This window comes from Halichoerus grypus, chromosome 5 (genome assembly GCF_964656455.1).
Source record: "Halichoerus grypus chromosome 5, mHalGry1.hap1.1, whole genome shotgun sequence".
In the NCBI taxonomy this organism is placed as follows: Eukaryota; Metazoa; Chordata; class Mammalia; order Carnivora; family Phocidae; genus Halichoerus; species Halichoerus grypus.
This window is the reverse complement of record NC_135716.1, coordinates 175,064,023-175,080,047: the sequence shown is the minus strand read 5'-3', so window position 1 is coordinate 175,080,047 and position 16,025 is coordinate 175,064,023. Positions and strand designations below refer to the sequence as shown.

General features: G+C 55.7%; 1 protein-coding gene across 7 annotated transcripts in view; it reads left to right on the top strand.

Moving 5' to 3' along the window:
* ARHGEF10L (Rho guanine nucleotide exchange factor 10 like) overlaps positions 1-16,025 on the top strand; it is a 144,190-nt gene that overhangs the window by 27,744 nt on the left and 100,421 nt on the right. For all 7 annotated transcript variants that reach the window (XM_078073740.1, XM_078073739.1, XM_078073745.1 and 4 more), the window contains exons 2-4: positions 7,103-7,182; positions 13,681-13,869; positions 14,649-14,682. In XM_078073740.1, the coding sequence (XP_077929866.1) occupies positions 7,146-7,182; positions 13,681-13,869; positions 14,649-14,682 (260 nt within the window). In that variant the 5' untranslated portion in view covers positions 7,103-7,145. The remainder of the gene's footprint in view (positions 1-7,102; positions 7,183-13,680; positions 13,870-14,648; positions 14,683-16,025) is intronic.

The window sequence follows — 16,025 nt, the reverse complement described above, 5'->3', positions numbered from 1 at the left end:
GTGGGTGGGCGCTTCTGCCCAGAGGCCTCCTCCCGGGGGCTGCGCCCCACCTGTCCTGCCTGGGGATCATTGACCAGGGGCACGCCTAGGAAGTCAATGGGGGAAGAAGGTTAGGGGGTGGGGACGCCTCCTCTGGGCTCGGACAGAGCCTCCATTGTCTGAGGCTTCAGCCTTTGACCAAGCCTCACCCCTGCCCATAGCCTGGAGGATGCTCCTCTTAGCGCCCTCCTCCCCCTTCCTGCTAGGGAAGCCCATTAAGTGGCCTGGCATCTAGTGGGTGGGGAGCTGGCCTCCTGGTCCCTCTGGCGTTTGGAGGCTGGGGAGGGGCAAGGAAGTTGCTCCCCCCACTCACCATGCACTCACCCACCACTTGTTACCTGGCGTGTTACCGGCGCATACTCTGCACTGGGGATCCTGTTTAGAACTAGCCCCGGCGGTCCTACCCTGGCTTTCCCAGCTCACAGCCCAGGGACTCCCCGCTCAGGAGCTGCGTGGCCTCGGGAACATCCCTCAGACTCCGCCTCATCCATTAGAGGAATTAAATTAACATTTGATTTGATGAAACTGTTCAGCATGCTTGGTGCCAGGCCGTGGAATGGCATCAGGAGATGTCAGCTGTCATTTTGAAGACGATCATTTCACGACCTCAAGGGTGGTGAGGGTCACAAAGGACAGGGCCGGCAGTCTGGTGGGCCATCGGTCTGGACTTAGTGGGGCAGTCTGCAGAATGGGACGACTGTCCTCAAAGAGCAGCAGGAACTCCGGGCAGGGAACTAGCCTGTATTGAGACCCCACCAGTGGGGGTCAGATGTCATTTCATTTACACTTGCACAGGACAGTTGAGGACAGGAGGCCCCGAGGGGGGATAGCTTCCTGCCGTCTCACACGTCTCTCACCCGGGCTCTGGGCTCTGGACGTGTGCCTCTTTCCATCCGGCAGGAAGCCCACACCCACAGCTGCCCCAGGCCTGAGGACACACCGGCCTTATGGGTTCCACAGCGAGTAGGTCCCAGGCTGGTGAAGGTTCTCAGCCTCTGGGCTTAGCTCAGTGCCGTTCAGCGGCTGTTGTCCTGCGTGTGGGCTGGTGCTCTAGGCACGGGGATGGAAAGAAGTCATAATCCCCTGGGGGGGGGGTGCTGTTATAATAGGGGCTGCACGTGTCCCAGAATCACTGTGCCCTTTGAAAATAGACTTTCCCTGGCTGCATCCCTGAGCTGTCAGAGTTGTGGGCTTGGAACACATGTATTTTTTTTTTTTTTTTTTTTTTAAGCTTCACAGCCAGCTTTGGGAACCACTTCATGAAATGGGTCTAGAGAGGAGAAACTGGATCTGGGTTTTGAAGGTTAAGTAGGAGTTTGCTTGCTGGTTGTGAGCGGGAGTTCTACCCGGAAGGAATAAACAGCCTGAGCAAAAGGCCCAGGAATATAAAACAGTTGGCAAGGTCATGGGCCTGAAGGGCCTTCATGAGGGCTGGAGTGGAGTTTCCAGTCAGGCAGGGCTTGGGAGCAGCTGAGCCCCGAGAGAGGGCAGTGGAGAGGGGCAGGGGCGAGTCATTGAGGGCCTTGCTTGGGTCCTAGGCTTCATTCTGAAGGTGACAAGGAAGGGTCTGAGGGTGTGTGTGTTGTGGAATGGTCACTGTGGCAGCAGGGAGTCGGAGGCCGGTCAGCCAAGGGTCTGTCTGACAAAAGGCCAAAAGCCACAGAAACCTCTGGGAGGCCCAGTTGCTCGGAGGAGCCCTGGTCCTGACCAGCCCAAGCACTGGCTCTTGCTCTCCTGTCCCACACATTCCTCCTGGCTTCCAGGAGGCGCACATGGTGCCTCTGAGACCAGGCTTGAGGTGGGTGCCTGGGCCAGAACCTATTTCTTATTTGTCTCCAACCTTTCCTATAGCAAGGCTGCCTGACTTGGATAGGCCAACACCTGCTGCTTCCCCAGTTTCTGGGACTGAATTTCTGCCTGTCTGGACCCTTGCCCACCCTCCCCTCCCCGCCCCTCCCCCATGGGCCTCTCTCTCCAGAGGCCAGACCTCCCTGTCAGCCTGCCTGACTTTCAGGAGCCCTCCAGGGGTATTTCTGCAGGTCCCATCCAGGAAAGAGGGTTGGGGCCACTCAGTTTATAGGGGGTGGGAGATGGCTCAGAGTGGGGTGAGCTAGGGAGGAGGGGCAGGTGCAGGCTGGCGGAGGGTTTCCGACTGGGCCTCTGGGCTGGATGGACCTTGAACTCTAGAGGGAGGAGGAACTGATAAGCTCTTGGATTAAATTAGAGCCGGGAAGACACCTGCTCTGGTGAGCAGGGCTGCAGGGGGTGGAGGGAAGTGCTCATTGCTGGCTGCTCTGAGCAAGCTGGGTGGTCTGGGTCACTGAGCTTACCCCGCTGGGGCCCACCCTGCAGCCTGGGAGCTGGGGCTTCTTCCCTGGCTCCTCTGTATCTCGCCCTGCCTGAATGTGGCCGAAAAGTACAGCCTCCCACTAGCTGTTCTGCCCAGTGTAGCCGGAAAGAGCACTGTTCAGGGGGTCTGTCTGCCCGTCCGGTCTTGGCAGTTGTTTTCAAAGAGCTGGCCCCCGCGAGAAAAAAGTCCTCTATGACCCTGCTGCCCAAGTGCAACCCAGATCTAGCAACAGATGTCACCCTTTACCTGCTGCCCTGAGGTCTCTGCCTCTGCAGAGGGTGAGTTGTGGCCCCTTCCCTCCGAGGCTCGTCTTCCACACCTGAAAAGCCAGAACAGAGCCATGTTCAGCATAAGGGCTTCCTGGTTCTGACCTGCTGTGATGTTTTTGCCTTAATGTTCTTTTTAAAATAATGGGAACGGTTATTTTTGTTGTTTTCTTATAATGCTCACCTGAGCCCAACACTATTGCTGTCTGCGTGGGTTTCCTTCCGGGCCTTTTCCTCTGTGCACTCTTCAAGCATAATCCGAACTGCTTCTGTACTCTGCTGGCCACCAGCCGGACGGCCTCTTTTGCCAGAGACTGTCCTGGCAGGAAGGTTCTGGAGCCCTTTTCAGAGAGAGAGGCTCATTTCAGGGACATCACAACACCTTTTTTCGGACTCAGGCTCCCACCTTGAGAGCTCCCAGACCATGCGTACGTAGCTCAAGGAAGACTTAAAAAAAAAAAAAAAATAGGAAATAGCCAAGTGACTCCACCTGTTTGCTTAAGCACGTTCACTCCCATGACCTGGCTCCTTGCTTGTAGCAGCCTGGGAAATAGTCTGCATGGGATCTGTCATGCCCATTTTACAGAGGGGAAGCCCAAGGCTGTGAGAGGCTGAGGACAGGCCTGTGGTCGCACCGAGAGGAGAGACAGAGCCCAGCCTGCAGGCGGATCCAGCTGCCCCAGGTGCTTTCCCCAGTTCCCCATAGTGTGAAGTCCGCCTGTGAACCTCCCGCGGGGGCGCTTCCACTCCTGGGGTATGGAATCCAGGCACAGGGTCCCGATTGCTGTCTCCCATTTTGGGGCTGACAGCTTCAAGGGTGGGCATCTTGGCGCTGATTGAGCCTCCTGGCGGTGTGTGGTTGGCCCCAGGTATGCTGCTGGGAGCCCCTGGGGCAGGTAGGGAGACCCTCTTTGTACGCTCATGAGGCTCAGTTCACCTGCTAGTGGAGATGAGACTCCAACCTAAGCCCAGCTCCCAGGGCGGAGCTGTGCTCACCATGGCCTGTGTTATGAGTGTGAATGACAGCCATATACCAGTGTGACCCGGGGACCCTTCCAAGAGCTTTACATGTATTTACTCTTAATTGTCTTAATAACCTGGTGAGGTGCTACTTTTTATTTATTTTATTTTATTTTAGGGAGAGAGAGAGAGGGAGAGGTGGGGCAGAGAGAGAGGGAGAGAGAGAATCTAAGCAGATTCCATGTCCAGTGCAGAGCCCGACGTGAGGTTCTTTCTCACAACCCTAAGATCATGACCTGAGCGAAAATCAAAATCAAGAGTTGGATGTTGAACTGACTGAGCCACCCAGGTGCCCGAGGTATCTACTTTTTAGTCCCCATTTTGCAGATGAGTAGACTGAGGCCCAGAGATGGGGGCTAAGTAACTCATCCAAGGTGTCATAGCTCCTGAGTGGGGGGACCCAGGTGCTGTCAGGTAGCCTGAACTTCTTCCTAAGTGTTGTGCCATGAGGATCTGTGGTGGTGGTGATGGTTGTCCTGAGAGACCCCTGCTCCCTCACCTGCATCCTTCTGAGGCTAGGGGCACGTGTGTACAGATGGGGGCCACAGGGCTGTGGGTGTGCACGGGGCTTGCGGGTCCGTGTCCTTGCCTGGGGACCTCACTGCCCCAGGGTAGCCCGTAGCAGACACCCCCAGATTCCAGCCCCGAAGTCCAGAGAGGCAGTGTGGTTGGTTAGAGGAGGGAGAGGAGGGTTTGCGGCCAAGGCCCCCACTGAATCCTCGTGTTGGCATCTGTTCCCTTGCCTCTGTGACCTCAGGCAGATCCCTCCTTCTCTGTGCCTTGGTTTCCTCATCTGTAAATACCATAGCGCAGATAAAGCTTTGGGCTGCATAAATGCTGGTGTCTCTCTTCCTTCCTGGGGAAAGCCCTGGGCTTGGATCAGGGGGCAGGAATCAACCCTAAAGGGTGAGGAAAAAGGGGAGGACAGCTTTCTGGCCTGGAGGGAAAGGATCCTGGGTTTCTGTATCATCAAAAAATTGTAGGGGCACCTGGGTGGCTCAGTCCTTAGGCGTCTGCCTTCCGCTCAGGTCATGATCCCAGGGTCCTGGGATTGGGCCCCGCATCGGGCTCCTTGCTCAGAGGGGAGCCTGCTTCTCCCTCTCCCTCCCCCCCCCCGCTTGTGTGCTCTCTCTCGCTGTGTCTCTCTCTGTCAAATAAATAAAATCTTAAAAAAAAAATTGTATCTGAGCAGCAGTTTGCATACGGGCTGGGGCTAGGTGCCTCCCTTTTCCCTCCTGTAAAATGGGCCTCAGTCTCTCTGCTCCTTCCTAAGTGGTTCCAAATGAGCCCCAGGGAGAAGGACCCTGTATGAGGAGGGTTGTATGGCTGTTGTCGGATCTTTCGACTCGCAAGGGAATTTGCAGCCATTTTAGTTTGTTTCCCGAAGCCCTCTGCTGAAGATAAAATTTTAGTCTTGACAGTTTTGAGAGCGGGGCTATGAGGCACAGCCACCTACTTAGTGGAAAGTAATTTGCGTTCAACCGAAATGAGAATTGCAATTCTCCTCTTTGACCCTGCCGGTCCACTTCTAGGCACGTGCCCTGCAGTCTCTTGTATCCATTTGCTTAAGGCCCTGTGTATGGAGGACGTTAGTCGCTGCGTTGTTCATAACGCCCAAACCCCGGGAACCCCTCAGTGTCCAGTGGTAGAGATTACATCAGTTATGGTATATCCAAAAAAAAAACCAAAAAGTCCCCACAGTGCGCGGCCGTTCAGAAGAATGAGGCTGATGTCTATGTCCTGGTGTGAAATGATCACCAAGGTTCTTAAGCTTTAAAAAAAGGAAGGTATAGCACAGCAAGTGCAGGGATAAACTCCCCCCCCCCCCCCCCCCCCCCGCCGCGTGAAACAAGACATGTACACAGGTACAGGGATAAGCAGGCTCACTCATGGAACGTTCAGGACTCCCAAGGACCTAGTGAAGGCAGTCACTTCGGGGGATTGGGGTGGACTGTGCACCCTTATGTCGTCTGGGTTTTGACAGGCCCTGGAGTATGGTTACTTAATGAGCGCAGCCTCGGGGGCCCACGGCCTGGGTTCAAACCCTGGCTCTGCCCCTTAGTAGATGTGTGATCTTGGGCAACTTACTTAACCACTCTGGGCCTCATTTTCTCATAGTTTGGATTAATAGCTGTTAATATTTGTTAAGTGCTGCGAATAGCATCTGAGACATAGTAGGTACTATGGGAATGTTTGCTGTTATTACTTGATTGCCATTTATGTGCTTTCTATGTTTATTTAGGAAGCTAGTTAAGAAAAATAAAGGCTTGGGCGCCTGGGTGGCTCAGTTGGTTAAGCGACTGCCTTCGGCTCAGGTCATGATCCCAGGGTCCTGGGATCGAGCCCCACATCGGGCTCCCTGCTCAGCGGGAAGCCTGCTTCTCCCTCTCCCACTCCCCCTGCTTGTGTTCCTTCCCTCTCTCGCTGTGTCTCTCTCTGTCAAATAAATAAATAAAATCTTTAAAAAAAAAAAAAAAGAAAAGAAAAATAAAGGCTTTAGGATTGGAGAGGAGAACTGGCATCAGCCAGTTTGTGGCAGGGGCTGATTGGACTGGACGGCTCGTGCTTTCCCTCCAGGACTGATTCTCCCCTCCACAGAAAGGTCTAGAAGGACAGCTCCTAGCTCAGGATCAGAGGTGCCAGGGCAGAGTGGGGAGAGCCCTTTCCCTCACCGCTTGGACTTCTGGCAAGGTTGGCCGCAGGCCCTGGGAGGCCCAGTACAGCCCCCACTTTGAGGCCAGGGAAAACTGTGCTCCCAGCTCCAAGCTTTTGGGATTCTGCCCCTACCTCTGGCCATCTGCCTCTCTGTATCCCTTTACTTCCCATACACCCATGTGCTAAGGCCAGTGGTCCCTCGCCAGTTGGCCAACCCTGTGGGGCAGGACGGGGAGAGACAGAGAGTGAATGGCCTTCAGCGGGGCTGCAGGCGGGGCTGGTGTGAGGAGCCAGACTCCAGGGAGCTGTGGTCACTGGGGGGCCAGGACGAGGAAGTGTCCGGCCACGTCCATGATAGTTCAGGCATGATCCAGCCTCTGGAACACAGGGGCCGGAGCATGATCCTGACCTCTGGGGCTGGATTTCCCCTGCAAGCCAGATGGGAGGAAGGGGCTTGTCTAGTGGGCCCCACCAGGGTGCCCAGGGTCGCTGGGCACTGAGCAAAAGGAAGGTCTATGGTGGTACGAGTTTTCTGGGAAGATGTAGTTACAGCACTGCCGTGGCTGGTTTTCTGGGTTAATGATTTATGGTGGGGTGGGGGCTGGGCCCTTTCTGGCTCCTTCCTGTGCTCCGGGAACTGCTGGGGAAGGAGTGGGAGAGCTGGTGGGCTGGAGAGCACAGGTCTTGAGCCAATGACCCCTCTCTGCTTGTTGAAACTTTGCCCTTGAACTGCATCTAATTAGATTTCTGGCCTTTTTTTTTTTTTTTGCAGGTGAGCGGCTGGGACAGTGCTGGTTTGAGCTGGACCTTGTCTGATGGCTTCCTCCAACCCTCCTCCACAGGCTGCCATAGGTACCGTACCCCAGGCTTCCTATTCGTCCCTGCTCTGAACGGGCCACGGGGCTGGCGGAGGGCACTAGCTTTGGAGCAGGCTGACCCTGGGTGTGAATCCTGCTCTGCTGGTGCTTAGCTCTCCTTCTCACAGAGCAGGCTCCAGACCAGGGGTGATTCTTTACCTAAGATCCCCTGGAGATTTTAAACCTTTTTTCTTTTTTTTAAAGATTTTATTTATTTATTTATTTGTTTTATTATTTTATTTATTTATTTGAGAGAGAGAGTGGGCGAGAGAGAGAGAGAGCGCAAGCCGGGGTGGGGGGTGGGGAGAGGCAGAGGGAGAGAGAGAAGCAGACTTCCCGCTGAGCAGGGAGCCTGATGCGGGGCTTGATCCCAGGACCCCGAGATCATGACCTGAGCTGAAGGCAGACGCTTAACCGACTGAGCCACCAGGGCGCCCCTGGAGATTTTAAACTTTTAAGACCACAACCCATAGACGTGACGACAGGAGTGTTGTGTGCTTGGGGGTGAAGCTCATGAACTGAGGGCGGCGACGGTTGAGGGGAAGGGCCTGGCCTGTCCACCTCCATCCGCCAGTGTGCTGAGGCCGGGTCGTCTAGTGGAGGCAGGGTCGCCAGAGTTATCGGGGAACAAAAAAGAAGATGAGGAAAGACCCACACGTATGCTGAAACATTATTTGTTGTTAATCTGAAATGGAATTTGCTGTCCGCTAGTTTCTCTGGCAGTAACCCTGGCAGTGGGGCCTCGGACACCGTAGGTGGAATCCGGGCTCCCCTGCCCCAGAGGACCTGGACACCCTTTACCCAGTGGGCCCCGCTTCCTATGTTTTGGTCATCCTCTGGGGGAGGCAGAGAGCAGAGAGGTCGTGAGTGAGGGCTTTTTCACCAGCCCAGCCCTCCACCAACACTGTGCGCTTAGTTGAGCAACTTGCTGTCTCTGCGGCTCAGCTTCATCACCCATAAACACGGGGGGACAGTAGTGCCACCCTCTCGGGGGCTGTTGCAAGGCTTAAATATACGGGCAGGCCTGGCGTGTGGTAATCAATCGCTCAATGAATGGGAGCTATTATTGCTATGGGTGTTGCAGGACGGCCCCGTGTGCTCTGCTCTGAGCCCCGGGCAGAGACCAAGGAGGGGTCCCTTCTTCCTTGAGCCTTCGTGTTCTTCTCCGAAGGGTGGGGGACCCACATAGTGAAGCCACCTTCGTTCGCGGTGCACGGTGGCTTCTCAGGTCTCCTGCCTCCTGGGCTTGCTGGGTTTGGCTCTCCCAGGGCTGGGGTGTAGCCTGGAACATCAAAGCCCTGTGTGGTCAGCTCTGCTCAGGCCACGTGTCCAGACAGGTGGTGAGGGCTCAGTTCAGCTCTCAATTATCCAGGGAGGGGCCTCCTGATTTTGCCTTCTGATAAGGAGCCATGTCTGGTTGCCTGGGTCTCAGGAGCACGAGAACAGGGCTGTGGGGGACAAGGGCATCTCCTGATGCGTGACTGTGGCTTGGGTCCCAGGATGCTCCCTGCTCTGTCTCCTGCTGCCGTGGGCATTTTGTTACCCTTTTTCCTATTCACCAAAAAGTAAGAACAAAATGATTTTATGATTACGTCAACTTGGTCCTGTTCAACAAACATTTGACTTACTGTTCCAGTTATATCTGATGTTGCTGGCCAGTGTCATATGGTTGAAACAGGCTCTCTGCCATTTGCTGATTGTGCGAGAGCTTCCTGTTGTCTTACCAAGTAAGATTCAAATTCCCCCAAACACCTCTTCACGGTCCCATAGCTGCCAGCCTCCTTGCTCGTGTCTTCAGCTCACCTGGGTCACATGCTACGTGTTCTCCACTCCTGCTGTGGCCGCAGCCTGGGACACCAGCCCCGCTGTGAGCCTGTCAGACCTTTACTCATCCTGCGAGGCTCTGTGCAGGGGTGGCCCCTGCAGCGTGAGCCCCCGGCTGTCACTGGGCACGGCTCAGGCCCTGGGGTTCGAGCCTCATCTCTCTTGCCTGCCTCACCTGCAGTGAGCTCCTTGACACTGAGGGGCTGTGTCTTACTCCTCTCTGAACCTCCTGGCCCCGGGGTTGCTGGGAACAGTCCCCTGGATGTGGGAGTGACGGTGACCATATCCACTGACGTCCCTGCACACAGCCCGTGGCCAGTTGCTCCGAGGGCCAGGCCTGTGACTGGGAAGGCCCGTGCATCTCCTTAAGCGTCTGCCTTCAGGCCCAGGGCTGCACTCTGACTCAAGGCAGTAATCATAGTAATCATAAGCATAACAAAGATAATGGTAATGATGTTGTGGTCCTGACAATGAGCTGGACTATTACCAGCAGTGAGCACAGGCCTCACACCAGGCACTCTACATAGGTCGGTTCATTCGGCCCTCCTGTCCGGTGTCCGGCCTCCCCACTAGCCTGAGAGCTGGTCGCTGTTCTTGTCCTTGTTGTAGGTCAGGAAGCTGCAGCCTGGGGGATACAGTGACCCCGTGTTCATCTGGTCAGCGTCTAGGAGAGCTGGGGTTGGAGCCTGGTGGTCTGACTGTGACACGCTAGTCACCACGTGCTACTGGCCGGGCGCACAGTGTCCCGGCTGGGACTCTGGCGGATTCAAGTGGGAGGGGCCAAGGGCACTGAGGGTCAGGGTGGGTCTATATCTGGTGGCACAAAATAGTGGGCGGGGACTTTGTAGTCATTCATTCCAGCATTTTTAAACTTTTGTTTTACTTTATTTTTTTTAAAGATTTATTTATTTGAGAGAGAGAGAGTGCGCGCACGTGAGAGTGAGTGCGGGGGGAGGGGCAGGGGAGAGAGAGAGAAGCAGACTCCCTGCTGAGATCATGACCTGAGCCGAAACCAAGAGTTGGATACTTAACCAACTGAGCCACCCAGGCTCCCCAGTATTTTGAACTTTTATTTATTTATTTATTTTTTTAAAAGATTTTATTTATTTGACAGAGAGAGACACAGCGAGAGAGGGAACACAAGCACGGGGAGTGGGAGAGGGAGAAGCAGGCTTCCTGCCAAGCAGGGAGCCCGATGCGGGGCTCGATCCCAGAACCCTGGGACCATGACCTGAGCCGAAGGCAGACGCTTAACGACTGAGCCACCCAGGCGCCCCTATTTTGAACTTTTAAAACCATAACCCATAGGGGCGCCTGGGTGGCTCAGTCAGTTAAGCATCTGCCTTTGGCTGAGGTCATGATCTCAAGGTCCTGGGATCAAGTCCTGCATCAGGCTCCCTGCTCAGTGGGGAGCCTGCTTCTCCCTCTGCCTGCCGCTCCCCCTGCTTGTGCTCTCTCTCTTTCTGTCAAATGGATGAATGAAATCTTTAAAAAAAAAAAAAAAAGTAAAACCACAACCCATAGGCATGAGAACAGGAATGTGTGTGTGTGTGTGTGTGTGTGTGTGTGTTCAGCAGACTTACTGTGTGCTTACCGTGTGCTGGACACTGTAGCAGATGCTGGGGATATAATGAGCAAAACAGACTAGAATCCCTCACGAGCTTACGTTCTAGTTAGGACACAGTAAAATGAATGAAAGCATGGAACATCACTGCTGACAAGGGCCATAGAGAAAAGTAAAGCAGGCAAGGCCATCGGGGAGTCCCAGGGTGTCTCTATGGGCAGTTTTGGTCATGGCAGCCTCATCTGGAGGTGACCTGGAGTAAAGACCTGAAGGAGGTGAGAGCAGGAGAAGACACCTGGGGAAGAACATTCTGGACCCCAGGATGGAAAGTGCAAAGGTCCTGAGGCTAGAGCACATCTGGCACATTCACGGTGCAGCAGGGAGACCAGTGTGCCTGCAGTGGAGTGAGTGAGGGGAGAGCGGTAGAAGATTCTACACCCCCTGTATGTGTGTGGATATGTGTATGCAAACTGAAACAGAACTGTCAAAACCATATCAAAAGTAATACCAAATGTGGCTTTATTAATATGATAATAAAATATTTAAAAATATCCCAAGTAATTCATAAATGAAACAAAATGCCACCTCGGAATCCCCTAATTGATTTTTTGACCCACCAGTGGGTTGAGGACTGTCATTTGAAAACCATTAATCCAGCTTCCAACTCAACCCCTGGATTTCTTTTATTAATTCATCATCTCGGGGCCGAGTGTCCAAGGGCTCAGCTAACTTCCGGAAGGCAACAGGGCTCAGTGAAGAATGTAGGATGGGAACAAAGACAAAACGGGTTCAGAACCGGCTCCCCGCTTACTAGCCGTAGGACTGCGGGTGCATCATTTTGCTGCTTGAATCTCTGTGGTCTCGTCATGTCCAGTGGGGGTGGTCGTGAGGCTTACACCAGGAGCTGCGTGGGGCTCATTTCAGGCTCTCAGCCCGGGTGTGTGTCTCTGACCTGGGGAAGGAGCTTCTGCCACCGGCCACATCACTGCCTGGAGGAGTTCACCCCTGCTGATGTTGGCCTAAGCTGTCCCCAAAGCTCCCAGGAGGAGAGGGGGACCCCCACCTCAGAGGACCCTGTCTGGGGAGGGGGGAAGGCTGAGCTCTGGGCTTCAGCTGCACTCTAGCAGCTGAGGAAGGGGCTTTGTGAATTTGTTACATTTGCACCTGGAATGTTCTCTGTAAAATCCCAGGTCCCTGTGGGGGAGGGATTGGATTTTTCTAGTCCAAGAGAGTGCTAGAATTGGGTATGCCCATCCATCCGTCCTCTGCTGTTCCACCCAGCCGTCTGTCTACTCCATCCGCCTTCCTGCCTGCCTACTCATCCTTCCACCTCTGAGCACCTGTTGGGGCTGAGTCCACAGACACGGGCTAGGCAGTCCTGTCTTGAAGGATTCCGGCTGGGAGGGGCCGCACTTACAACAGGTGTTCTTGTGTAATGCATACCCACACCGGGCACTCGGCCAAGGGCTACACCTACCCTGGCGGCTCCCAGGTAGGGGTGATTTTGTCCCCCAGGGGACATTGAGCAATGTCTGGAGACATTTGTGGTTGTCACAACTGGAGGGCAGTACCCGCTTCTAACGGGTAGAGGCCAGGGATGCTTCCGTACATCCTGCAGGGCCCCCACCATGAAGACCCTGGGGCCCCAGAGTCAACAGTGGCAGGGCCGAGAAACCCTGACCTACTTCCCAGTTCACGTTCACCTCGGCCTTATGGGGTGGGTGCTGTTTTTATTCTCCAGTTTATGGAGGGAGAAACCAAGCTTCCAAGAGGTGGAGAGACTTGCTCAGAACCACACAGCGGGTAGGGGGCCCAGATGGGACCAAAGCGCATGCTCTCCATCCTGTGGCGTGAGCTACAGCAGGACTGGAGGGGTGGTCAGCTTTGCAAACTTTTTTTTTAAAGATTTTATTTATTTATTCGAGAGAAAGAGAGAGAGTGCACGAGCGTGAGTGAACATGAGCGGGGAGGAGTGGGGAGGAGCCAGGAGGAGCCGGGAGGAGGGGCAGGGGGACAAGCAGACTCTCTGTTGAGCAGGGTTCAATCCCAGGACCCCGGGATCATGACCTGAGCCAGAGGCAGACACTTAACTGACTGAGCCACCCAGGCGCCCCCGCTTTGCAGACTTTTAAAACCAGCCCACATTGTCCTTTTGTTTTGGAGAGAGTTGGCACGAAGTAGGGGAATGGCATAGTGAACCCCTGAGGTTCTGTCCAGCCCCAGGCTCGAGGAAGGAAGTCCTCCAGGGAAGAAGACGGGGGACCTCAACTTGGTGAAGTGGGTGTAGAGGTGAGAGCCCGTTAAACTCTTTAGGGCAGAGAATCCATTCCTTTTCTTACTTAACAGAAGTTGCTGAGTTTCTACCGCGGGCCAGGCCATGACCCGTCCCCTTAAAGGGGACAGTAGAAAGGACTCTTAGGCATCTGAGATCGGCCGGGGAAGACAAACCAGCACAAAACACATCTTTGCAGGTTATACAGGGATGGATGTAGAAAATAGGGGGCTAAGACAGAGGGGGGCCATGGTGGGGGCGGGGCTCTGCTTCACTTGGGCTTTGATGGACGGCAGGAGGGCATGTCCGTGAAGGGGATCTGGGGGAGCAGGCTCCTCGGCCTGCCCCAGCAGGTCTGCACTCTGGTCCCTGTAAGCTGGTTTCCTTCGGGCTCCAAACACCCAGGCAGCTGTGCTTTATGCAGCTGTGCCGTGTGCAGGACAAGCTTGTGTGGGAAAGGCACACGGGCACATGCACAGGGAACGACACACGGAGGTGTGTGCCCACACGCACATGCCCAGATGCAGTTAAAAGCCCCCTTGCTAACAAAATGGGGAAATAGGAAACAACATGATAGATGTATGTTCAAGCGCAGCTTCACCGTTTAGGCTTTGCTCCCTCCTCTCTGTCCACTGCTCACCTGCTTACAGCCCTCACCAACCATGGGTCACCTCTTGAGCACAGGGAGGCCAGCTGGCCCGGGCAGGGGTCTACTCGAGGCCCTGGGAACTGCCCTCGTGCCCTCTCTCAGGCCCGCAGAAGCTCCCCCGCTGTAGCCATCTTCCTTGACCAAGCCCCAGACCCAGCTGCTGTTAACTCCTCCTCCCTTCCAGGAGATCAGCTGGTTCTGGGAGGCCCCGGCCCCTCCCCCGAGGCGGAGGACGACCCTGGAGAGGCTTTTGAATTTGACGACAGTGATGATGACGAGGACACCAGCGCTGGCCTGGGTGTCCCAGGCGTGGCTTCAGAGAAGGACATCGATGACGCCCCACTGATCCACTTGGACTCCGCCCCCATCACTGGTAAGGTGTTTTTGGGAACCTTGGGTCCTCCCATTTCCGGGCCTCTGGGGCTACAGAGAGCCGAGAAGCCTGGTGGAAGCTCTAGGCTCCCAGGGATGCCTCCCAGCTCCTCCACATCCCCAGAAGCAGGAAGGGAAAAACCATTGAGAAGTTGCATTCCATGGCTTCCCTTGGGAACTGGAGATTCCAAGCATTCCTGCAGCATCTGGCGCACTTTGACACATTGGTCATGGAAGTGGTTAGCCCCGAGTTGGGCTTTGGACACAGTTGCTGCCCGGGGCTTGTGTCTCCGAAGCCCCTCTTCCCCAGCAGCCTCTCCCAGGGAGTCACACCAGCCAGAGAAGCCACCTCCCAGAGGTCCTGGTGGCCCTAGGGTTGGGAGTGCCCTGATAAGGCGGTGTTAAATGGCAGCTTCTGGGCTCTTGTATTGTGTCATCTGGGAGAGACTGGGGACCGGCCTAGCAGGAACTTCCTGCAGGCTTGGGGACAAGGGGCTCCTTGAGGAGCTGGGGGTGGGGGGCAGGCCCAGAGCAGGCAGGGCGGCTGGTTCTGGTCGGATTTGGGACGTGGGAGTAGAGGTGGTATAAGTAGGATAGGTAGGGGAGCTTAATGACAGTGCAGTGGCGGGGGGAAGGGAGGCAGGAACCCAGCAGGCACCCAGGTTGGCCCAGGCCCCATCTCTGGCACCCCAGGGAGGCTGGGAAAGGGGGTGGGGATGGACTGAGTCCATAGGGACCAGCCTCAGGCCTGACAGGCTCTCCTCTGCTCTCTTCCCACAGACCCAGACTCAGCAGCCTCCCCACCCCAGACACAGTAAGTGAGCCTTGTTCCTTTGCTTTGGTGGTTGGAGAAAGAGGAGACACTGGGCAGGAGGTGTGGGGGAGGGTGGTGCTGTGCCCAGGACCGCTCGGACTTTGGCTGGGGATCCATCAGCCGTTCCCCTCTGTGGCTTCCCAAGCAGCTCGGGGGTGAGCTGCACATCTGGGGCTTGGGGGCCATAAAAGCAGAGGCCTCTTGGGGTTTGCTCACCGCTGCTTGCTGCCTGGCTTTGGGGACCTGGGTGCTTAGAGAGTCCTCCTCTAGGGGAATCCTTAGTGGTGGATCTAGGCCCTGGGGTCCTGGCTTTAAATCCTGGCCACTCTGGCAGGGGGAGGGGTCTTCCTTTGTCTCTTGGTGTGCAGAGCCAGGGGGCCTGATTCTCAAGCGGGTGTCACCCAGCTGGAGAGCTCAGAGATGCAGCTTCCCTCCCTGGGCCCCTGGAGCCAAGACAGATCTGGATTCAAGGGCAGGAGTCCCTGTATTTGCCATCCGGAGTGGGTGGGCCCTGGGAGGGTTTCTGCTGGGCCAGAGGTAGGGATCGGCCTCTCCTCCCTGGTTGGGGACCTGAAATGAATCAGCGGCCATGCACCTGTGCAGGGGAGTTCTCATCTCCCAGGGTTTAGAGCCCTCCAGGGTGGGCCAGGAAGGAAGCTAGCCAGAAATTCAGTCTAGTGGGGGATGCAGACACAGGAGAATGGCCCAGAGAAGAATGCTCAGGGAACTGGGACACCGATGGGAAGGGGCCCAGGCAGAGAGCTCAGGGAGAGGGGAGGCTCGGGGAGGAGCGGTTACTGGAGGAAGCTACTGGCAGAAGCAGGGGGCTGGGAAGGGGAGTGGGCCGTGAGCAAGCGCACCACAAGCCTCAAGGCCACCCTCCTGGAGAACCCCATTGCCCACTCAGGGTCAGGATCTCGGCAGCCCGGCCCGTTCCTGCCCAGCTTCTCCCTGTAATTCCTGGAGGCCAGACTGGGTGTCTGGCTGGGGCTGGTGCAGTGCTGAGGTGGTGACTGGTGGCCCAGAGAGCTAGGGCCGTATACCATGTTGTTATCATCAGCCCGCTGGTCAAGTAGCTCAGAGAGTGTTTCCAGGAGAGGGGCCCAGCCTCTGCCTTGAACCCACTGCCCATTTACCTGTCCTCAGGCTCGCCCTGGGGCAGCCCCAGCCCCCTCGAACACCATCTCTTGGCAGCACCAGGGAGTGAGCTCTGGAGGTTCAAATCCCCACTTAGCTGGGTGGCTTTGGGCTGCCTGGGAACCTCTCTGAGCCCCAGTTTCCCTGTTTGTACGATGGAAGTAATACCGTCTAGAGCATCCTGTGGATTAGGAGATGCTGGTTGA